General features: G+C 55.8%; 3 protein-coding genes across 4 annotated transcripts; 1 reads left to right on the top strand and 2 right to left on the bottom strand.

The window, feature by feature from the left end:
• The first annotated feature begins 373 nt into the window (after positions 1-373).
• Positions 374-7,940, top strand: ABHD8 (abhydrolase domain containing 8). The gene is made up of 5 exons (XM_060093846.1): positions 374-555; positions 1,746-2,493; positions 4,267-4,437; positions 4,572-4,788; positions 6,239-7,940. Exons 2-5 carry the CDS (start codon positions 1,754-1,756, stop codon positions 6,407-6,409), a joined length of 1,299 nt encoding a protein of 432 aa, XP_059949829.1. The 5' UTR covers positions 374-555; positions 1,746-1,753; the 3' UTR covers positions 6,410-7,940.
• ANKLE1 (ankyrin repeat and LEM domain containing 1) lies at positions 7,417-13,229 on the bottom strand. Its single transcript, XM_060093845.1, has 9 exons — positions 13,006-13,229; positions 12,776-12,928; positions 12,223-12,328; positions 11,966-12,110; positions 10,979-11,716; positions 10,670-10,847; positions 10,223-10,382; positions 9,985-10,114; positions 7,417-9,726 (listed from the first exon to the last, which is right to left on the bottom strand). Exons 1-9 carry the CDS (start codon positions 13,227-13,229, stop codon positions 9,554-9,556), a joined length of 2,007 nt encoding a protein of 668 aa, XP_059949828.1. The 3' UTR covers positions 7,417-9,553.
• Positions 13,230-14,269: 1,040 nt separating this feature from the next.
• BABAM1 (BRISC and BRCA1 A complex member 1) lies at positions 14,270-22,351 on the bottom strand. 2 transcript variants are annotated; one of them, XM_060093843.1, is made up of 10 exons: positions 22,263-22,351; positions 21,864-21,952; positions 21,026-21,364; positions 19,733-19,791; positions 19,025-19,145; positions 18,865-18,943; positions 18,111-18,135; positions 16,036-16,165; positions 15,754-15,840; positions 14,270-14,771 (listed from the first exon to the last, which is right to left on the bottom strand). In XM_060093843.1, exons 3-10 carry the CDS (start codon positions 21,311-21,313, stop codon positions 14,568-14,570), a joined length of 993 nt encoding a protein of 330 aa, XP_059949826.1. In that variant the 5' UTR covers positions 21,314-21,364; positions 21,864-21,952; positions 22,263-22,351; the 3' UTR covers positions 14,270-14,567. The 2 variants fall into 2 exon arrangements, with proteins under 2 accessions (XP_059949826.1, XP_059949827.1); XM_060093844.1 differs by having other exon boundaries at positions 21,864-21,990; positions 22,263-22,349.
• Between the last annotated feature and the right edge of the window lie 250 nt (positions 22,352-22,601).

Below are 22,601 nucleotides of genomic sequence, written 5' to 3'. Positions count from 1 at the left end.
CACCTGAAATTGCAAAGATCTGGGAGACTGTAGAACGGAAAGGTCATCAGAGAGAGAGGGGCATGGGGGCTCCGTCTGGAGGGGACAGGGCAGTTCGGAGGCAGAGGCTAGCCGAGGAGATACTCTTTGCAGCGAGGAGGGGCCCGGAAGACCTCAGATTGCGACCCCTTCTCGGCGGTTAACCAGGCCCAATCCCTCCCTCCACCTCCGTAAGCCTTGAGGGAGGCGGGGCCGTTGCCCCAAGAGCCCGCCCCTATCCCGGAGTTGATGCCTCTGATTGGCAGTCTAACTAGGCCAGGTCAGCATGCAGCTGCGATTGGCCGAGGCTCCAGTCAGTCGGCGCGCGGTCCCGCCCCCCCGGGGAGACACTTAAAGGGCCGTCTCGCTAGGCGGTAGCGGGATGTCCCCGCACTGACCGCCCTGGGCCCGCGCCCGCCCGCGTAAACGCTCCCGGCCCGATCCCGCGCCACCATGTAAACGGCGCCCGCAGGCGGACGCCGGCTTCTCCGTCCGGGACCCCTTTGCCCTGCCCCGGGCCCCAGGGCCCTCGATGAGGTGAGCAGGGACCGGGCCGTGGGAAGGGTACACTGAGGCCCCTGGGTCTTTCACTTTGGTGGGGGGATATCCACAGAGCCCTTAGGAAGCCGCGGAGCCCCAGTGGCCTCGACCCCGCCGCAGGGTTGACGGGCACCCAGGAGGCGGGGGCCTGGCTCTGTGGAGGGGGGTCTGGCGTGGCGCATCTGCGCCCCCTTTGGCAATCCCGGGTTGGAACCCCGCCGGAGGTGGGGGGCGCGGCCTGCTCCCCCTTCCTCAGCAAGTACGGGCCACTGCAGGCCGGGTGTTCGGCGTTCATTATCCCCGCGGAGCCCAGGATGGGGACGGGGAGGGGTTGGTCCCATCACCAGGGCCTAAACAATGGGGGTGCGCTGCGCGGGTATCCCCCTCGAGTTATGTAACTGCCTGCAGTTGCCATGGACACGGAGTGGGGGCCGTGGTCCAGGGAGCGGGATGGAGGCTTGAAGGCCCCCAGCCAGGGCTTTACCTTCTCCATCCTCATCTCCACCACTGGCGGCTGTGTGCCAGATTCCCCAGAACCGAAGGTACTGAGCAGTGGGGACAGAGCACCTTCTTCCCAGGGTGTCTGAGCCGCAGCTTGTAGGTCTGTGAAACAGACCCATTGCACTCATGGTCTTGGGGAGTTGGGCAAGGGCTTCTGGGGCTCAGTCCTGAAACCCCTCTCCCAGGGTCTCACCTTTCAGAAGCCAGGTTTAGAGGCCTGGGATCTGCACATTTTTAGATGCCTTTGGAGCCCTCAGGATATGCTGGTTTAGTGAAAGTGAATTAAGGAAACAGTGCATGAATGAATGAATGGACGAATGAATGAATGGGTTTAGGAAGGCATTACCTCTATAAACCTGAGCTGGAGGGTCCTCAAAGATGGGCCACATTTGCCACAATGTCCCCTCCTCCGGGAAGCCACCCCCAATGAATGCCTCTTGGTGTCAGCCACGACCTTCTCTCTAGGATAGACTAGGCTGGCCCAGAAGGGTGGCCGAACGCCACACAGGCACTGACCAGACAAAACATCTCAGTGCGTGGCTGGTTCTGGCCACCCCCAAACTGGAGCCTAGATGGGGCCTCGCAGTGCAACTCACCTGACCCAGGTGTGGGGAGTGGGTGCTATGGGAGTGGAAGTCTCCCTGTTTAGATGGCCTCTGACCTGGCTGTCATGACCCCACTCACAGGACACACCATGCTGACCGGGGTGACCGATGGGATCTTTTGCTGCCTGCTGGGTGCGCCACCCAATGCTGTGGGGCCCCTGGAGAGTGTGGAGTCCAGTGATGGCTACACCTTTGTGGAGGTCAAGCCTGGCCGCGTGCTGCGGGTGAAGCATGCTGGACCCGCTCCGCTCCCCACCCCACCTCCACCACTGTCAGACGCCGCCCAGGGGGACCAATCTGGCTTGGTCCACTGCCAGCGCAGAATTACCGTGTACCGCAACGGGCGGTTACTGGTGGAGAACCTGGGCCGGGCACCACGAGCTGACCTCCTGCACGGGCAGAATGGCTCTGGGGAGCCACCAGCCGCCCTCGAGGTAGAGCTGGCTGACCCAGCGGGCAGCGATAGCCGCTCGGGCCCAGGCAGTGCTGGGAGTGGCAGTGGCGGACGACGGCGGCGAGCCCGACGCCCCAAGCGGACCATCCACATTGACTGTGAGAAGCGCATCACCAGCTGCAAGGGCACCCAGGCCGATGTGGTGCTCTTTTTCATCCACGGTGTCGGCGGTTCCCTGGCCATCTGGAAGGAACAGCTGGACTTCTTTGTGCGCCTGGGCTACGAGGTGGTGGCGCCCGACCTGGCCGGCCACGGGGCCAGCTCAGCACCCCAGGTGGCCGCCGCCTACACCTTCTATGCACTGGCAGAGGACATGCGTGCCATCTTCAAGCGCTATGCCAAGAAGCGAAACGTGCTCATTGGGCATTCTTACGGGTGAGCCAACACTGGGGTGGGGATGAGGGTGAGGGATGGAGACTGGCAGGAACTGGACACCCACTCACAAAATACTGATTTCTCTTCTTGAAAAATCCCACTAACATCTGTAACAAAACAGGGATTCCTGCCACCAATGCTATTGTTTCACATTGTTTTAAAGCAGTATCTCAATCCCTGAACTATTGACATTTTGGGTCAGGTAATTCTTTTCTGTGAGGGGCTTTCTTGTGCACTGTAGGATGTTTAGCAGCGTCTCTGACCTCTACCGATTAGATGCCGCTAGCACAATGGTCTAGTGATGATCATGACAATCAAAAATGCCTTCAGATAGTGCCAAAGGTCCTCTGGTAGGCAGAATCACCCCTAGCTGAGAACCATTGTCTTCAACTAAGTTCAAAAATTGGTTGCTCTGGAGACCCCAAGGGCTCCAAGGAAAGACTAATTGGAATCCCATAATTTTTGTTTACAAGGGCACAGGTTGCTATAATTCACTCTTCCTTAAAGGGGTGACAGATAATACCACCTAGCATTTAGATGAGAGCCCACGCCATGGAAGGCTCTGGGCCTGGGTGCCTGATCACTGCCAAGTGGTACCATTCTGTCCTTTACCCAGGAGAAAAGGCAGGATCTGATCAGCCAGCCAGGTTGAGAACCACTGTTTTAGCAGTTGTAGCCCATGCAACTAGACAAGAAAAGGAAATGTTACGTAAGTTTCCAAAAGAAAGGAAGCCAGACTGGGAAGTAGCATAGCTCCTATTTGCTTATATGAAAACATACCTCAAAGTGGATGCTTATGCTAAATGATTCCTCCAATTAAATGAGCACCCACCTGTGGAAATTCCTGTGACCCCATAACAATGCTATGAGGTCAGCACAGTTACTATGTCACAAATGTGGAAATGGTAGCTCAGAGAGGTTAAGCAATTTGCCCAAGGGCACACAGTGAGTCACTGGGACAGTCAAGTCCACCTGACTCCTGCTTGTATCCTGTCCCTCTTTTCAGCAAGATTGGCAAGCTTTTTCTTAAAGAGCCAAATAGTAAATATTTTAGGTTTGCAGGCCATAATGTTTGATCTCTGTTGAAACTTCACATGTCTACTGTTGTAGAAAGAAAGCAGACATAATTGTAAACAAATGGGCATGGTTTTATTCTAATAAATCTTTATTTATAAAATATTTTACACATTTACAAGATTGTAAACTTAAGTTTACAAAAACAAGCAGCTAGCCCACAGGCCATAGTTTGCAAAACAAACTGCTTTAGGGGGAATGAGGAGAGGTACCTGCACCCTTCCACCTTGCATAAGGCAGGCAGATGTGCCACACCCAGGGGCCAATGAGAGAAGATCCTTAAAGGGAAGGGATACACTGGAAACAGGGACCTTCTCTGAGAAGCCAAAGGGTTTGTTTAATCAAATAGCTTTCCTAACACTTGGCAATAAGTAATTCTTAGTCCTTTGGGGGTTATGATGACTTTGAGGGTCTGATAAAAGTTCTGTATTTGGATCCTTTCTCCAACAGAAAAAAAATCCACCCTCAACACACACACACACACACACACACACACACACACACACAGTCTCTCAATTTCAGGGCATTTGAGATGCCCCACCCATCCCTCACCCCCATTTGGTGCCCATGGACCCCAGGGGAAGAATCTTGGCCTTCAAGGATATGCCTCTGGGTGAGGGGAGGGCATTAACCCCTTCACTGCTTGTATCCTGCTGACCACTGCCCTTCAACCCTCCCCACCATCCACCCATGGGGCAGTGTCTCCTTCTGCACGTTCCTGGCTCATGAGTACCCAGATCTGGTGCACAAGATGATCATGATCAACGGCGGGGGCCCCACAGCACTGGAGCCCAGCTTCTGCTCCATCTTCAACATGCCCACGTGCGTCCTGCACTGCCTGTCACCCTGTCTGGCTTGGAGCTTCCTCAAGTGAGTGACCTGGCCCTGCCCTGGCATCTCCCTAAGGTGGACGGGAGGGGAAGCTATATGGCTGGGGCTGGCATGGGGGCACTTCTGGTGGCTGAGCTGGCATGAGGGCTCCAACAGTGCCTCCCCACCCCCAGGGCTGGCTTCGCCCGCCAAGGGGCCAAAGAGAAGCAGCTGCTGAAGGAGGGCAATGCGTTCAATGTGTCTTCCTTTGTGCTTCGGGCCATGATGAGTGGCCAGTACTGGCCTGAGGGCGACGAGGTCTACCATGCCGAGCTCACCGTGCCCGTCCTGCTCGTCCATGGCATGCACGACAAGTTTGTGCCAGTGGAGGAAGACCAGCGCATGGCTGAGGTATGGTACTTTGGCCACCACACCCTTCAGATCCCCCTTGCACAGTCCAGGGGGACTCTGCCTTGTGCTCCAGCCCCAGGGACGTCAGAGCTTAGATGGAGAGTCAAAGGTGGAATCCGGAAAGTGGGGCTGCCTTGAACAGGTGGTAGGTTTATGTGCTGTCCCCACTGCACATTAAAATGCACTCTTCATGGGACTTCCCTGGTGGCCCAGTGGTTAGGACTCCGTGCTTCCACTGCAGGGGGCACAGGTTTGATCCATGGTGAGGGAACTAGGATCCCACATGCCATGCAGCATGGCAAAAAATAAAAATAAAAATAAAAAGGCACTCTTCACAGTTGGGATTTGTGATGGGCTACATAATTCTTCAAGGGCGAGCTGGGGATCTTTAGATCAGATTCCCCAGAAAGGGTCTTGAGATCCTTAGGGCTAAGAATAGCTCTGGGCCAGTGGTTCTTAACCAGGGATGATTCTGCCCCACAGGGGACACTTGGAAATGTCTGCAGACTTTTTTGGTTGTCATGACTGTAGGGGAGGGAGGTGCTACTGGCATCTGGAGGGTGGAGGCCAGGGATGTTGCCCAGTAACCTACAATGAGCAGGACGGCCCCACCGCAGAAAATGATCCAGCGCCAAGTGTCTGTCACGTGGAGGTTGAGAAACCCTACCTTAGCATGAGAGACTCTCCATCTGTCAGTGATTTCTCACCGAGGTGACTTTGCCCCCAAGAGACATTTGGCAATGTCTGGAGAGTTTTTTTTTAATTTATATTTTTTATTTTTGGCTGCGTTGGGTCTTTGTTGCGGTGAGCAGGCTTCTCATTGTGGTGGCTTCTCTTGTTCCGGAGTGTGGGCTCTAGGCAGGTGGGCTTCAGTAGTTGTGGCTCACGGGCTCTAGAGCACAGGCTCAGTAGTTGTGGCGCACGGGCTTAGTTGCTCTGCGGCATGTGGGATCTTCCCGGATCAGGGCTCGAGCCTGTATCCCCTGCTTTGGCATGCAGATTCTTAACCACTGCGCCACCAGGGAAGTCCCTGGAGAGATTTTAAATTGTCACACTGTGGCAGGGGAGTGGGATGCTATCACTGGCATCTAGTGGATCGAAGCCAGGGATGCTGCTCAACATCCTACAGTGCATGGAACAGTCCCCATCCCAGAGAATGATCCCACCCCAAATGGCATTAGTGCCCAGGTTGAGAAATCCTGCTCTGGACATATTGTAGGCACTTAATAAACGGGGAATGAATGAATATCCAGTTGGGTTCCAGCTGGGTGACAGGCCATCTTCCAGATCCCCCTTGGGTGGAAGTGGAGGAATACAAGGTAGATTGCAAGAAGAACTTCCTGATGTTGGAGGCCATGCATAGATGGGGGGGCGGGGGGAGTCCCATGGCTGCCTGGCCCCGAGCTCTGTCGACCTGCCTCTGCCTGCCCTGAGCCCGCGTCCTCCGCAGATCCTGCTCCTGGCCTTCCTGAAGCTCATCGATGAAGGCAGCCACATGGTGATGCTAGAGTGTCCGGAAACGGTCAACACGCTGCTCCACGAATTCCTGCTCTGGGAGCCCGAGCCCTCGCCCAAGGCCCTGCCCGAGCCCCTGCCCACGCCCCCAGAGGAAAAGAAGTAGCCGCTGAGGGGGCAGGGTAGCGCTTAGTGAGCCGAAGAGCCTGAGGAGAGGCCCGGAGCCGGAGTTGGGTCTGCCGCCCGCGCGGACCACCTGGGCGGGCCGTTCGCTCCAGTGGGCGGGGTCAGGTCAGGGAGACGCCCCCCCAGGCCGGCTGGGCAGGACGTGGCGTTCGTGGGAGCCAGGTGGACACACCGCTCTCTGCTAGTCCTGCGGGACCCATCGGTTTTTCGGGGCCATAGCCGGGACCCCCGCGGAGGATGACCTTGTACAGAAGTCCCCTACCCCAAAACGCCAGGGCCGAGGCAGGCCACCACCCCGCTCTCTGTCTTCCGTGTTCGCCGTGCTTGATCCTGGGACCCACGAGCCCCGCAGGGACCCTCGAGACCCCGCCCCAATGCCCGAGATCCCTTACCACCCCCCATTCCTCGGCGCTGGGGGCTATTGTGGCCCAAGGAGGGAGGGTTTGGGAGGGGGCTGGCACCACCGAAACCGCACATCTCAACTTGTAACTCAATAAAAAGAAGTGACAATCTGAGCCTCCAGGCCTGTGTTGGGTGACCGCAGCGCGGGGCCGCCCTGAGCCTCAGTTTCCCCAAGTGCAGACTGAACTGAGTCGAGTGCCTCCCCCTCAGGGCTGGCCCACAGAGATTTGAGGATGTCGGCCGTCCAGGCTTGCTTCCCGAGTTCCCCTCCCTCCTCAAAATGCAGGAGCTACTTACTTGGGCAGTATTTCCAGAGCAGAAGGCAGATAGGGGGTGAGCTCCCCGTCCCTGGAGGGGAGGAGGAGAACCAACTGAGGTCGATGCTGAAGTTGAGGTGAGGACCCGAGGATGGTTGCATCTGATTACAGTAGCCATAATTGTGTCAGCTGTATGCAAAGCCCTATGCTGAGTGCCTGACACCCATAGGTTCATTGAATCCCCTTTACTCCACACCACACAGCAAGTTAGTACCTCTTACTGTCCCATTTCATCTTATAACTTGGTTTTGAGTTGCTTTTGTCACAAAGATGATTTTTATTTTGAATCTTTTTTTTTGAATCCAGATTTCTCTGAATTTCCCTGCTCCATGGCTGTGCTCTTGGTCCTCTACATTTTATTCCAATGTATGTATATCTAGGTTTACCCGTGGTTTGTGTGGCCGGTGGGAGGAGATTTGTCCCCTCAGTTTCTGCACCTTTGGTCCTTTCCCCACTGGTTTGTGAGCCCACCTTTAATTTAAACCAGGGGTTCTTACAGGGGCACTGCTGTTGGTTGACAAATTCTGGAGATATGTTTGATTACCACAACTGGAGGGGGAGGTGCTCCTGGAATCTTGTGGGTGGAGCGCAGGAATGCTGCCTGACACCCTACAGTGCACAGGACAGCCCCTGGCCCCCACTGCAAGGAGTAACTTGGTCTCAAAAGTCAGTAGGGCCAAGGTTGGGATACCCTGTGTTTTAGACAAATCCCACCTCTTCTGGGCCTCTTTTTTTGGCGGGGGGAGGGATGTCTCTGGATTCTGTTTGTGTATTCTTGGGAGATGGCATGCTGCTTGGTTTTTTTTTTTTTTTTAATAAATGTATTTATTTTTGGCTGTGTTGGGTCTTCGTTGCTGCACGCGAGCTTTCTCTAGTTGCGGCAAGCGGGGGCTGCTCTTCGTTGCGGTGTGCAGGTTCCTCATTGCGGTGGCTTCTCTTGTTGTGGATCACGGGCTCTTGGGCATGCGGGCTTCAGTAGTTGTGGCTCACGGACTCTAGAGCGCAGGCTCAGTAGTTGTGGCTCACGGGCTCTAGAGCGCAGGCTCAGTAGTTGTGGTGGGCTTAGTTGCTCTGCGGCGTGTGGGATCTTCCCGGACCAGGGCTTGAACCCGTGGCCCCTGCATTGGCAGGCGGATTCTTAACCACCGCGCCACCAGGGAAGTCCCAGCATGCTGTTTGAATTGCTATCACTTTATCAAGCACCTACTTGGTGTCTGGGAGAATTACTTGTCTTACACATGAGGAAAGGGAAGCTCGGAGTGAGGTTTCTTCAGCTCAGTTAAAATGGTAGAGCCCAGGCCCACTCCAGAGGCAGGAACCCTAATTACCACAGCAGCCAGAGTAGCCAGGGGCTCAGCAGTGGAGGCCAGGAGGCAGGTGGAACCTTAGCCCACTCCCTGCAGGACCTGGTTCTCTGAGCCACGATGACAGGCAGGTGACAAACCCAATGAGGCAGCGGATCTCACCAAGTCCCTAAACCCACTGGACTGCTTTGAAGAAGCAAGTTCTGGAAAATTTAAATGATCCTACCACCACCTCACCAGGATAGCGGCTTGGCACTTACTGAAGCTCTTTGCATAAAGAGCAAAGAGGTTAGTGATGGGGTTAGTGATCCCATTTTATAGTGGAAGAAACAGGTTCAGAGAAGCAACACCAGGAGGCTCCAGTCACACGGTGATGCCAAGGAGAGCTGGTGTCTCACACCCACACCGCGATGACCTCCCCAGCTCTGCCCACCCCTCAATACACAAGTCGGTACCTCGAGAACATCCCAACACTCCCTACCTTCCCCCAGAGACTTTCCGCCTGCAGGGCCACCTCTGGCTCAGCAGGGCTCTGAGCCAAACACTTTACCCCATGACGGTTTAATCTGATTTCCTCAGTGACCCCCTTCGGTAGAACCTCGCACTTCCCCCATTGTGTACAACTGAGGACAGTGAGGCTCAGACAGAGAAATTGCTGGTCCAAGGTCCCACAGCTGGGAAGCAGTGAAACCTAACTCTTGAGCTGGGCAGATTCCCTTCAAGTGGCTGAGGAAGACCCCAGCGCAGCCTACATTGTGGGTCCCCTGTGTCAGGGAGATAAAAATGGACTCTGTTTGCCCAAACAGGACCAAACTGCCAAAGCACTGGCATGTTTCAAAGCACCAGAGTGTTCAAAGAACCTTCTGGTCTACTTGTTCTCCTCTCACATCCCCTTATTCTCCACCCATGGCAGGGAGCTCACTACCTCTCCAGCAGTTCCATCTGTAATAAAGTCCTCCCTCAGCCCGAGGGAGAGATTGTCCTGCTGCTCCCCCACCAGCCTTCTGGAGCTGGAGATGGGGAGCTGCTCTCAGCACGGGGCAGCTGGAACATTCAAACACCCTGATCTCGACCTAGGCTGGATGGCCAATTCCCCAGTGCTCAGCCACGGGCCTGGATGTCCTGGGGCCATAGCTCTCGCTCACCCTCAGCCAGGAAGACAAGGAGGGCACGGTGCAGCAGATGCACCCCCAAGCGGCGGCGCCGGGTGGGTGGCCAGCCAGCCACCACTCCATAGCAGTGTCCTTGCTTCTGGTTGGTCAGCGTCTGGATCCCTGGGGAGATTAGGGGTAAGGTCACAAAAGCAGCCTCCAGGAACCCCAGGCAGAAGTATGTGCCCGTAAACCCACTGGGTATTGCCCTCAAGCAGGGATAAACCAATGGAGCAAAATCTGTGCATATGCAGGTACGTAATTGATGCTCAATAATTGCTCATTGAATGAATGAACAGCCCTGAGGGGCAAGGGGTGAGGGAATCAGTAGATCAAGTGCCCTTCATGTGACCCCCCCGACCCCACAAGCCAGGCACCTACCTAGAGCATCCACAAGACATGCTTCTCGAGTGTAAGCCTCCACAGCAACCACATGCTGGAAGCAATGCAGGGAGACAACACCTCGACCACTGGCCCAAATGTCTAAGATCTGGCGCACCTTGGGGCAGGCCTGGAGGGAGCCAGGGCAGGGTCAGAGGTCTGTCCCCCAATTCCCTCTTTCCTCTACCTGCCCGCAGCTGTGCCGCCCCTGCCATGAACCTGGTCCTTATCCTCACACCTGTTTTCCTGGCCACCCTCGGTGGCTAAGGGCCTTCCAGAGGTGGACATTCGGCCGGGCCCGTGTTCCCTTGCCCACGTAGAAGATGGCATTGACAAAAATCCGAAGGCATTCAGCCAGGGTCAGTGAGAAGGCTCGGGCTGGAAGGTTCTGAGTCTTCCTAGATGAAGTAGGTGGCTCAGAGAAGGAAAAGTGACAAGAGTCACCCCAGAGACAGTCTTTAAAGACAGAGCAACCCACGTCCAGTGACCCCTGTTTTATAAAAGGCAGGGTGGGTGGCTGTTCGCCAAGGACACTCAGCAGCTTGAATTGGGTCCAATTGCCTTTTATAGATAAAGAAGCTGATGACCAGAGAGGGCCAGTTCCCTTTCTAAGGACACAGAGCAAATAAGAACCAATCTCAGAATTTTCCAGTTCCCACTTCTGGGTCATTCCTGTTCCAAGTACCTGGGGTCCAGCAGCAGATACGTGAAGCTGGACTTCATGACACCCTCCCGCCACCGGCTGGTGGGTTCTGGCCGCTCAAACTGCTTGGCAAGTGCATCCTCATCTGCCTGGGCATCTGGGATGTGGCCAGTCCGCAGGGCTTTGGCCAGCTCTGGGCTGTGCCCTGAGAATTCTAGGCCTGGGAGGGGAAACTGAGTCAAGGGAGATAAAGTAAAGGATGGTTCCCAGAGATGAAGGGAGAAGTAGGTTGCACTGAGAGCCACGGGTCTCTGAGGACTCCTGGAGGCTCCTTGGACTCTGGATACTAACCAGGAGCAGCCTGGGCTTCTTCTAGTGGTTGGAGGTAGTATGGCCGGGTGAAGGACGTGATGGGACCACGGCTCTTGCCAAGTGCCAGGAGCCCTTGCAGCAGCTCCAGGTCAGACATGGTGGGGTCCGGTGGGCACTGGCAAGAGGGGATGGGGTCCCTGCCACCTGTGGCGCTTGCCTCATCCTCTGTCAGCCAGAGGGCAGCTACATCACTGTCGAGGGACAACTGGTCATCTTTGGGGATGTGGAAGTCAGAGGGTCCAGGCAGTGGTTCCCAAGGGGCACTATGGGCTGGACTCTTGTCTGGGAAGAACTTGGGGGAGGGGGAGGCATCTGGCAAGGTCAGAGTCAGGGCCTGCAGACGGGCATTTAGTTCTGCCTCCCTGTCCTCCATGAGGGCTCGATGTTCCTGCTGTGGGGTACCCGAAGATCTTGGCACCCTCTGGGAGGGTCGGACACCAGCCCAGGGGGACATGTGGGCGGTTGGGTCCTCGGCTGCAGAGGCCTCAACCGCGGTAACAAAGGAGGCAACTGAGCTGCAGTCCCAGCGCCCTAGGGGGGACTCCGACCTGCCACCTGTGTCAGCAATCTCAGGGTGGGCAAGGAGGCTGGGGGGTCCAGGGCCAGCCTCCAGGCTCATGTCTTTGCCATCACCTCTGCCCAGTGTTGTGGAGTCCAGTGTCACACTGGGAGGTCCAGAGGGGCTGATATTCAGCCCCTTTCTCCAAGGGCCTGGGCCTGGAGCAGGGAATAAGAGTGGGAGTCAGAGAGGAGGGGAAGAGGAAGTGAGAGACAAAGATGGAAGTCAGATCAGACAGAAAGAGGCGGCTGCAATCGCAAAGAGGAAGGACAGAGTCAGAGGCAGAGAGACGGACCAGAGACCTTAGTCGTGAAACAGAAACAGTGGGAGAGCGTGGATGTCACACACAGAGACCCGCAAAGCTAGATCAGAGGCTAAGCACCCCCAGCCGCACAGGCACCACTCACTGCCAGGCTTTGGCTTGGGCTTTGGCTCCTGGGGGTCTGCCCGGGTCCGTGTCGGGGTCCTGGTCCGAGCCTCCAGCTCCCGCAGGACACGCACACAGTTCTGGTGCCCCTGCTGCTCGGCCAGGTCCACAGGCCGGAGTCCGTCCTACATGGACGCGGTCAGCAGGGGGCGCCCTCTTCCCCCCTCTCTTCCTCCCTTCCTTCCTCTTTCCCTCCCTCCGGGTTCGCCCTGCTACAAGCAGCGCTGGGACCCCCACCTGGTCGCGCAGCGCGGGGTCCGCTCCCTGGCTCAGCAGCAGCTCCAGGCCGCGGCGACAGCCCCAGGCAGCGGCCACGTGCAGCGGCGTCAGCGCCTCGGCCGATCTGGGGCAGGACAGGAGGAGGGGTCAGTGAAGGAGGGAACTCGATCTCCTCCCCCATCCTCCCACCCCCCGCCCGGGGCCTTGGCTCTCAGCACCCCCATCTCCGCCCTCCAGCCTGAGACACTACACTTGGAACCTAGATCCTGCGCCCTCGGGCCAGGACCCAAACCTCTGCTCTCAGACTCTAGAACGCCTACCACCAGATCCGAACCTTTGATCCCCATTTGGCCTCAGCGCAACCTCATACCTCACCCTCGGTCTGGTACCCTGCCTCTGCCCTTGGACCCTAAAGATCCTTCCCCAGATTCCCCAAGCTCCGCCCCCGGGCATTGAGTGCGCATCCTTGAACCGTGGGACGCCCTCTCCAGGATTCCCAGGTCTTTCCCTCGGACTCGGGAGACCCCTCTCCTTCGCGGAAAAGCTGCCCGGAGCCCAGACCCTGCCTCACCGAGTGTTGGGGTCCCCGCCTCGGCGCAGCAGGGCCTCGAGGCAACACAGACTCCGCGGGTGCTGGGCTCTGGCCGCCAGGTGCATGGCCGCCGCGCCATCCTTGAGCACCAGGTTGGGGTCAGCACCACGGCGCAGCAGCTCCTCCACTGCCCTAAGGACAGAGGGTCAGAGTGGATCGCGACACTCGCCCCCTACCCCTGGCCCACCCACCCCGTGCCCTGCCCTCACCGCAACTCCTCCTTCCGCAGCGCCGCCCGCAGCCGCCGCGCCAGGTCTAACGCCGAGCCCATGCCCCGGCGGTCCCCCAGACCAGCTGCCCCGCCGGCCGATTTCCAACTTCCCGCGGCGCCCTTGTGCGCACGCGCCGCTCCGCGCCTCAGCCTCGGTCCCCGCCCCTCGGCGCAGTGCAGTGTCCCCAGCCAGGCCGACCCGCGCCGCATTGTCGTCCACATCTAGGTTCAGGAGCTCTAATGCTGGCCCGAGCCTGCGACACCAAGTAGTGCCCAGGCAGGGCTAGGGGCAGCCGATAAGGGCCCGGTAGGGTGGAGGTCGTCGTGTGTGCCGTTATCTCTTCAGACCGCGTAAACACTAACACAGCCTGCTGGAGGGGGTGGAGCTACGCTCCCGGGACCCGATGGTGCCCACAAGGCATTAGGTCTTCCAGAACCATCTGCCGAGGCAGCCTCCATTAGCGCACGCAGCCCTGATAGTATGTTAGGCTTCAATTAATATCTCCCTCCTGCAGTGGCTCTGTGTTGCCCATTTTCAGTTCCGCGGAGTCGGGACTCCATTACTTTGGAGCCCTGGGCCTCTTAGGGCTCTAGTTTCCCCACATGCAAAATGGGAGAATAATCCTTTCCAGGCTGGTGTGAAGTTGAACGAGGGGCCTGGCACACAGGTGCCTAATAAATCCTCATGGGAAGGAAAAGCTGTTTCTCGATAAAGCTATTTTCGTTTGATAAGCAACTGAGAAAACCTAGCCGGTAAGTTTTTCACAGTTGCTCATCATCCAGTAAGATAGTTGAGTGATGCACCTGTTATATCTGTCTCCCTTCCTCTGGAGAGCACCCACACTATTTCCTGATGGAACTATAAACCTCCCTTCCCAGAGAAGCTTGATGGAGTCCTGGCCAATCAGAGTGTACCACAGCTCTGGCCCATGACTGGCCCAATGCAAAGTTACATGACCTAGGCAAGGACAGTTATAAGGGGTGCTGGGAGAGCCCTCACTTCACCTGGGTTGGGATTTGGGGAGCAGTCACAGCCATCTCACCCCTTTCCATGGGTTGGGAGGAAAGCAGGGCACACTGAACACCAACCATGCAGGGTATTTCAGCCCTCCCCAATGGCAATGTCAGAGCACCTGGATACAGCAAAGCCTGAAGCTACACCATGGCTTCTTATCCACAAGAACCAAGCCATTCTCCTTTCTGCTCAGTGGGCGGGTTTTCTGTCACTTGCAACGAAAAAGATTCCAATTAACACAAGTTGATTGTTGTGGACCTGGGTTAGGGATTCTCAGATTTTTATTTTGATAACAAAAATCACACAGGGCACAACAAGAATCACAACTGAAAAACTCGGAGTGGGATATGGGCTGGGAAACATAGGGAATGGGTGTCCAGAGTCCCTGGGATGCTTCCTGGAATCCTAGGTTTCCTTCAGGGCTCCCCAGGTGCCTTGGATACCTCCTAGACCTCCCTCTGGGGGTCCCACAGAGCCCAGCGTGAGAACCAGCATTCTCGGCCAAGTGTTTCATCGTACTAGAAGGTTGGATGTACAGGGATGGTTCAGACAGTGGCCTCAACCTCGGCGGCTTCATCGTCCTCCTCCAGCAGGCTGTAGGAGGCATGGCTTTGGCAGGGCCGCTGCAGTGGGTGAGCCAGAAGCTTGGCCATACAGTTGTGCAGCTCAAGGGCGGGCCCAGCCAGCGCCACCTCGTACTTATAGCTGGTACCCTTGGTATCCAGGCTTCCCATGAAGGCAAACATGTCCTATGGGGCCAAGGAAGGGCTGTTCAGGCAGAGGTTCCCCTGACAGGCCCCCCCGCCCTGTCCTGGAGGGCCTCCCAGGAGGGGGCCTCAGGAATGGGTTCTGAAGGGTAAAGAGGAGTCTACGAGGCAGAAAACATTCCCACATTCAGCAAACATTTCCTGCCACCCACTCAGTGCTAGGGACCCCAAGAGGTCTCAGTGCTGGAGCCCCTAGTCTGGAGAGGCACAGTCAGATACAATGACCCCAGCCCCCATGCTGATCTACCTTGAGGAGCAGGGAAGTCTTCTCCAAGTAGGGACTTCCCGTTTGGGTACTGAAGTATAAGTAGGAGCTGGGCTCAACCCCCTCTGCTCACAGTTGGGTAAAGTGAGGCTCAGAGAGATAAGTGGCCGACTCGAGATGCCACAAATAGTTCAGGGCTGGGATGTAAAGGACCAGCAGAGCCTGGCAAGGCAGGGAGGGAAGCGTGCTCCAGGCAGAGGACGCAGAGAAAGCGAAGGCAGGAAGAGAGAGAAGCAGGGGACGCTGGGGATGAGGTGGACAGGACCCTACATACTCATGGGCCACTGTCCCAACAGCCCCATTAGTTCACTGAAGACATGTGGGAAATGGAAGTTGAATGACCATGATCCAGCAGGACCAGGAACGCTAAGGAGAAGACTAATGGCAGAGCCGTGCGTGGGTGGGCAGGGACGGGTGACTTCCCTCCTCCTGATGCCAGGAGAGCATAGGTGCCTCTGAGCCTGTTGCCAGGTGCCACCGTGCCAGAGACACACTGTGTGACCCTGGCCTAGTTGCTGGCCCTCTCTGAGCCTGTTTTCCCTCAGTACAGATCATGAACTAGGGGGCTGGCATTAGATGCCCTGAAGTCCCTTAGTGATTCAAAGTCCCCCTTTCCCTCAAGGCCGGGGCAGGTGGGTTCGGAGCCATCCCATCTGCACCTACATCCGCCTGCCACCCACACCCACAGCAGCCTCTCACCTTCCAACTCATCTCCTCCTCCTTCTCGTCGGCGCCATTGTGGATGTAAACAACATCAAAGAAGAAATACGGGCACTGGAACATTTTCTGCAGGGGAAGAAAGCCGGCCTTTGGGACTTTGGTCACCCCATGCCCCCATGATCCCAATTCCCCATGTACTGGCCAAGACTCTGGGAACCTGACTCTAGGCATCCCAGCTCCTGTGGTCAGGAAGTCCCTCCTAGTGTCTAACCACCATCCTGCTGGCTGTAGGCATCCCTCCCTCTCCCAGGCCTCCCTCACCTTCATGGGCTCCGTCAGGGAGAACTGAGGCTGGCAGGGTGGACGACTATAGACCAGGATGGTTCGGACCACATACGGCGGTGGAATCGTCTGCACATTCTCTGTGACTGGCAGCTCAGTCTTCTGCTGGCTGCGCAGCAGGGATGGGGGACAGGTCAGAGCACACCCTGGTAGCACACCCCTATTGTCACCATCAGAGAGCCCAGCTCTTCACCAGGTATATGAGGCCCCACCTGACCCCTCCCAAGTTCATTGTTTCCTCTGAGCCTTCCCACATGCTGTTCCCTCTGCCCCAGCACCTCCTCAGCTTCTCCTTTCTGCCTGACCTCTCCTGCTCCATCAGAGGTTTTGCTGACCCCAAAGCTAGGGCCTGCTCAGGCCAACCTCAGCACCCTAAGCGTCCCCCATCACTGCGTTGAGCTGGACCTGCCCTACCAGGCCAGGAGACTCTGAGGCAGGGACCAGATCTTATATGCAAAGTCAGTGCCCAGTTCCCCACTCAGCCACAGATGGTTCTCACATTGAGTACAGGGCACTAGGCAGACAGAGGGCTAATGTTCTTAATATGTAAAAAGCAAATCTGATCACCGACAAGAAAAAAGCCAACATCCCCCTAGAAAAATAGGTAAAGGGAACAAACAGACAAATTACTGAAAGAATACTGAATGGCTTAAAAATGAATGAAAAGAAAAGCACAGCAAAATAAGATGTGGTCTCTTCCCACCTATCAGATGGGCAGGACTTTCAGCCGTGTGAGCAACCCCGGGGCTGGTGGGGGGAGATGAACAGGGTTCATTTCCTGGGAAAGCGCTTTGGCAAAGTCTAGCAAAATTAAAAACATAGACCACCTTGTTCCAGCCTGTTCTCCATTAGGAATTTACCCCATAGATTCACTTCCAAAATCTGCTGAGATGGGCAAAACAAGCTCCTTGGCCACCATCAAGGGGCTGGCAAAAACAGGGCTTAGAATACTTGGGCCCACAAGCTAAGAACCTTTTTCATTTTTAAACAGTTGGGAAGAAAGAAAACCAAAAGGAGAATATTTTGTGACAATCAGAAATGTGAAATTCAAATTTGTGCCTGCAAATAAAGTTTTATTGGTACATGGCCATGCCCACTTGCGTACCTATGGTTTCTGGCTGCTTTCTAATTAAAATGGGCAGGGGCTTCCCTGGTGGCGCAGTTGGTTGAGAGTCCGCCTGCCGATGCAGGGGACACGGGTTCGTGCCCCGGTCCGGGAAGATCCCACATGCCGCGGAGCGGCTGGGCCCGTGAGCCATGGCCGCTGAGCCTGCGCGTCCGGAGCCTGTGCTCCGCAATGGGAGAGGCCATAACAGTGAGAGGTCCGCGTACCGCAAAAAAATTAAAAAATAAAATGGGCAGAGTCTGGTTGCCAAGACAGAGATGATGTGGCCAACAAAGTCAAAAATATTTACTATCTGGTCCTTTAAAGAAAAAGTTGGCTGCCTCCAGGTTCAAGTAGTGGAGGGACTTCCCTGGTGGTCCAGTGGTTAAGAATCTGCCTACCAATGCAGGGGACACGGGTTTGATCCCTGGTCTGGGAAGATCCCACATGCCGCGGAGCAACTAAGCCCGTGCACCACCACTACTGAGCCCATGCATTGCAACTACTGAAGCCCATGTGCTCTAGGGCCCGCATGCTGCAACTACTGAAGCCCATGCGCCTAGAGCTCATGGTCTGCAGCAAGAGAGGCCACTGCAATGAGAAGCCCGTGTACTGCAACGAAGGGTAGCCCCCGCTCGCCGCAACTAGAGAAAGCCCGTGTGCAGCAACGAAGACCCAATGCAGCAGTCAATCAATCAATCAATCAATACGAAAGTAGTGGAGAACCACTGGGCTGTCAGAGAATAACACAGAGGGTGAGATGTGAGAAGGAACCTCTTCTGCAAAAATGCTTCCAGACAAGTAAGTGAGCAATTGTTCCAGGGAGAAAGGGTGAGAAAGGAAGGCTTTAGGCCTCCCTAAAGGACTATTTCTGGGCTGTTTGGAGCTTTTACCCAGAAGGGGTTCTTCTCTTCAAAGGCGAACAACAATTTCCCCATGGGGGACTTACATGAGGCTGAAGAGACCTTCCAGATCTGGTGGGAACGCTAAGGAGAGCAGAGCGGCGCATGGCTGGGCAGGGGTGGGTGGCTTCCCTCCTGATGCCGGAAGAGCGCAGGTGCCTCTGAGCCGGTTGCCAGGACCCACGCTGTGTGACCCTGTCCCAGTCGCTTGCCCTCTGAGCCTGTTTTCCCTCAGCACAGATCATGAACTAGGGGGCTGGCATCAGATGCCCTGAAGGCCCGTAGTGATTCAAAGCCCCCTTTCCCTCAGGGCTAGGGCTTCTCCTCACAAAGAAAGAGCCATGGGTGTCCCTGTCCCCCTCCCCTCATTACTGTTTTCTTTGTAACTCACAGGGATCATATTATATTTAAGTTCTGGGCTGCAGTGAGCCTTTAATGTTCAAGTTAATATAAAATGTGCTGTGCCCTGGTTGAAGGGGCTGTAGCAATGATTGTGACTTTTCAGTCACGTACGGCCACTTGCTGAGCACCAACTGTGTACTTAGCCCTTCATGAAGTGTTCTCCAAGTGGATGCATTTTTGACATCCAGAGTCCAAATCAGCTGTTTTTGCTTCTGTATTCTGACTTTATCTTCACAGCGACCCTGTGGGGTAGGAGGTTTTATGGCTCTCATTTTACAGATGAAGAAACTGAGGCTCAGAGGCGTGGCTGGCCCAAGCCTGATGTGGCAGAACTGGGATCTAGACCTGAGCCAGGCTGAGCCAGGCCGCTCCCTGGGGCTCCCTGTGTGGAAAGGATACTGAAGGTGGAGCAGGAGGCCGTCTCCAGGTCGTAGAGGCAGCTACAGAGTTCTCGGGGATCAGAGGTCAGGCCGGACAGCTGCAGGGAAGCATGGGACTCAGCGAGGGGCTCCCTCAGCCCCAGGGGACCCCAGGGCACCCAGCCCTGCCCCAGCCTCACCCAGGCAGTGTCATCGTTCACCACCACCAGCGCGAACTCGTGGCTCTTGTCAATCTTGTGTTTTGTCCGCACGAACATCTCGATCATTTTCTGGGAGACGTTGAGGGCATTGGTTTTGGAGCTGGGGAGGGCCAGAGAGTGACCGGGTAGTTAAGGCCCAGGTCATGCGGCAGTGGGGGCGGCAGAGCCCAGCCGCAAACCTAGCTGACCCCTCTCCAGCTCTTGCCCTCTCCAAAGGGTCCCTCTGGCCAGCCTGGGTCTCACATCTGATCTGTGGGAGGCACCCCACCTTTGCTCAGCGCAGGTCATCACGAGTGCCAGGGAGGGGAAGGCGGGCTCGTCCTCAGGCCCCATCCAGGCCCTGCTGCCTGACCCCAGTGAGACTTAGCTGCTCAGGGGCAAGGGTTTTGGAGTTAGCCAGGCCTTGGTCTGAATCTGGCTCTGCCCGTTTGCTGGGAGGCCTCGGGCAAGTCATTTTGCTTCTTGGAGTTTCCGAGTCATGGCTGTGACCTGGGTGGCGTGTGATAGCTCTCAAGTGCTTAGAACAGAGCCCCGATGGGCTGCAGCTATATCATTACCAGATATCATTGCTACTCTCCAATACCGCCAGGCCCCGGGGGTGAGTCTGAGAGAGACAGCCCTGCGTTTTTTGGGCTGGGCCCTTCCCAGCCATAGCTGCAAACTCAAGCCCCCAAATATCCCTCTCACCTATTTAATGACTCTAGCTTTGGCAGCGACATTTCCTCCGACAGGTCCAGGCAGATGATCTGCAATGAAGTTGAAGGGTGGTGAGAGCTGTGAGTTGCAGCACCTGGTGACTGAACATTAATGCAGGCCCCCGCACCACTCTGCTGGCCCTCTCCAAGCAGCCCCATTGGAAAAGGCCATATGATGACTCCCAATTCCCAGCCAAGCCGTCCACTTTAGAAGGAGGCAGCTGAGGGAAAAGAGCACTGGACTAGGAGTCCAGGTTGATGAGTGAACAAACACACCAGAGAACATTTAACACAGAAACAAGAAAACAAGGGAAGAGTGGGATGAATTGTGGCTCTCTAAAAGATATATCCACCTGGGACTTCCCTGGTGGCGTGGTGGTTAGGAATCTGCCTGCCAAGGCAGGGGACACGGGTTCGAGCCCTGGTCCGGGAAGATCCCACATGCCGCGGAGCAACTAAGCCTGTGCACCACAACTACTGAGCCCACGTGCCACAACTACTGAAGCCCGCACGCCTAGAGCCTGTGCTCCACAAGAAGAGAAGCCTCCGCAATGAGAAGTCTGCGTGCCGCAACGAAGAGAAGCCCCCGCTTGCCGCAACTAGAGAAAGTTCGCACACAGCAACAGACCCAATGCAGCCAAAGATAAATAAATAAATTTAAAAGATATATCCACCTGGAACCTCAGAATGTGAATTTATTTGGAATTAGGGTCTTTGCTGATGCAATTAAGGTAAAGATCTTGAGATAAGATCATTCTGATCTAAGAACAAGTGTCCTTATAAAGGAAAAGGCTGGGGACTTCCCTGGCGGTCCAGTGGTTAAGACTCTGCGTTTCCACTGCAGGGGGCACGGGTTCGATCCTTGGTCAGGGAACTAAGATCCCGCATGCCGCTCGGCCAAAGAAAAACAAACAAAAAAAGAAAGAAAGAAAAGAGAAGACTGGGAGACACAGAGGGGAAGGCTATGTGAAGATGGAGACAGATTGCAGAGATGCAGCCACAAGCCAAGGAACGACTGGAGCCACCACAGGCTGGAAGAGTCAAGGAAGTCCCCTCCCCTAGAGCCTGCAGAGGGAACATGACACGTTCATTTCAGACTTCTGGCATCTGGAACTGTGAGAAAATGAATTTCTGTTGCTTTAAGCCACTGGGTTTGTGATAACTTGTTGTGGCAGCCCTAGGAGACTAGAACAAAGGGACTGTTTTCCAGAGTGGATCCTAAAAGACGATGTGTAACCCAAGGTTCCCTAACACCTCGAAGCCACTGGTCAAGCCCCTCACTTACCACTTTCTCTGGACAGTTGACCCTTGGCGTCCGCACCTGGACCTCTGGGGCTGGTGGAGGCACCTGCCACGGCTTGGGACCGGCTCCGGGAGGGTTGGCGGTCCCATCGTCAGCACTGGCCGCCTCACCCTCGCCCTCGCTGCGGCTGCCCACACTGGCCTGGGCCCCCAGCGCCCGGTCCTCCGCCCCCTCAGGGTTGGAGCGAGTGCGGGGTCTGGGCTCAGCTGACTGCTCCTCTTCCTCCTCCTCCTCCTCTTCAGCGGGACTGCTGGGCTCCGCCACCTCCATGGCTCCTGAGTGGCTGGATGGAGCAGGTACGGGGGAAGCCAGGATCCTTCCCTTAGGGGTTTTAAAAGCATTTGGTTATTGGGCAGAACAGGTCATGAGTCGCTTACTAAGAGTAACGCCTCTCAGGGCCTCAGTTTCTTCATCTGTAGGATGGGTGCCTTTAACACTTATCAGCCCAGCATCCACCCTGACTCGAGATAACAGTCTCCCTTTTTTTTTCTGTAGGGCTAACCCCTCCCCTCCCTCTTTTGGCTAGTGAGCCACTGTGAATGGCTCAGAGATAGGGACATGACCCAACACACGCCAGTGAGGGGCAGCTCTGAGACTTCCAATAGTACTGTTAGAGAAAAGGAACTCGTCAGAGTTGCAAAGCTGGGAAGTTACAAGTCCAGAGCTGCTGGGAGCCTCTTTTGCCTCCAAGAAGGAAAACAGAGCTTGCCTGTAGTGATGCTCACCCAAAAAATGACAGATACACTTCTGAGCACCTGAATCCAGCTATGCCTAAATTCCCTTTCTTGCTTAAACCAGATTGAGTTGGGTTTTTTGTTACCTGAAACTGAAGACGTCTTGGTGAATAAAAGAATAATAACTTCTAGGGTTCCCTCCTCCGCAGCGGAGCGCTGGTTGCCTACGGGGTGTCTGCACACGGAAGGGGAGCAGATCTGGTATTACAATTCCTTTGAGGAAAAACAGGACGCTAGTGGAACAGTTTGCCCATCTGGGCAATGGGTGCGGGCTGCCGGGGATGGTTTCTGAGCCTTGCAGTCCCCACAACCTCTAAGGAAAACAAAGCTTAGCTGCAGCAAGAGGGATGGAGGCTAGACTGCAGGAGAAACCACAGCTGAAGGCAGAAGCCTCAGGGCAAGTGAGGGGCTGAATTTCTGGGGCTAGGGAAGCTGGGCCTCTAGGGACGGATCCCGCACGCTTTCACCACCCAACTCCTGCTCACCGTAGCGTGAGCCTCCCTCCGACTCAGCTGCCAGCTCGCTGGGAAACCGCCATCTTTACCAGCCGGAAATGGTACGGCGCGGCCGCCACGCCTCCTGGGAAATGTAGTTCGGCAGGCCGCAGGCCTAGAGGAGAGATGTATGGGACGAGGCTGGAGAGCCTTGGAAGCTGATAGGCTGATACTGTTCTAGGAGGTGGGGTTTGGATTGTGATAGACTGGAGCGGAGCTGAGGGGGGCGGGATCTGGAATGTGATTGGCTAAAGTCAGATAAGGCGGAGCTTTTATGTTTCTGGCAGATTCGGACTGCGCGGGTCAGCGTTTCTACCATAACGAGGCAGA

Source organism: Mesoplodon densirostris, chromosome 3 (assembly GCF_025265405.1).
Source record: "Mesoplodon densirostris isolate mMesDen1 chromosome 3, mMesDen1 primary haplotype, whole genome shotgun sequence".
Lineage (NCBI taxonomy): Eukaryota > Metazoa > Chordata > Mammalia > Artiodactyla > Ziphiidae > Mesoplodon > Mesoplodon densirostris.
Note: the sequence above shows the minus strand (reverse complement) of the source record. Positions and strands in the feature narration are given on the sequence as shown.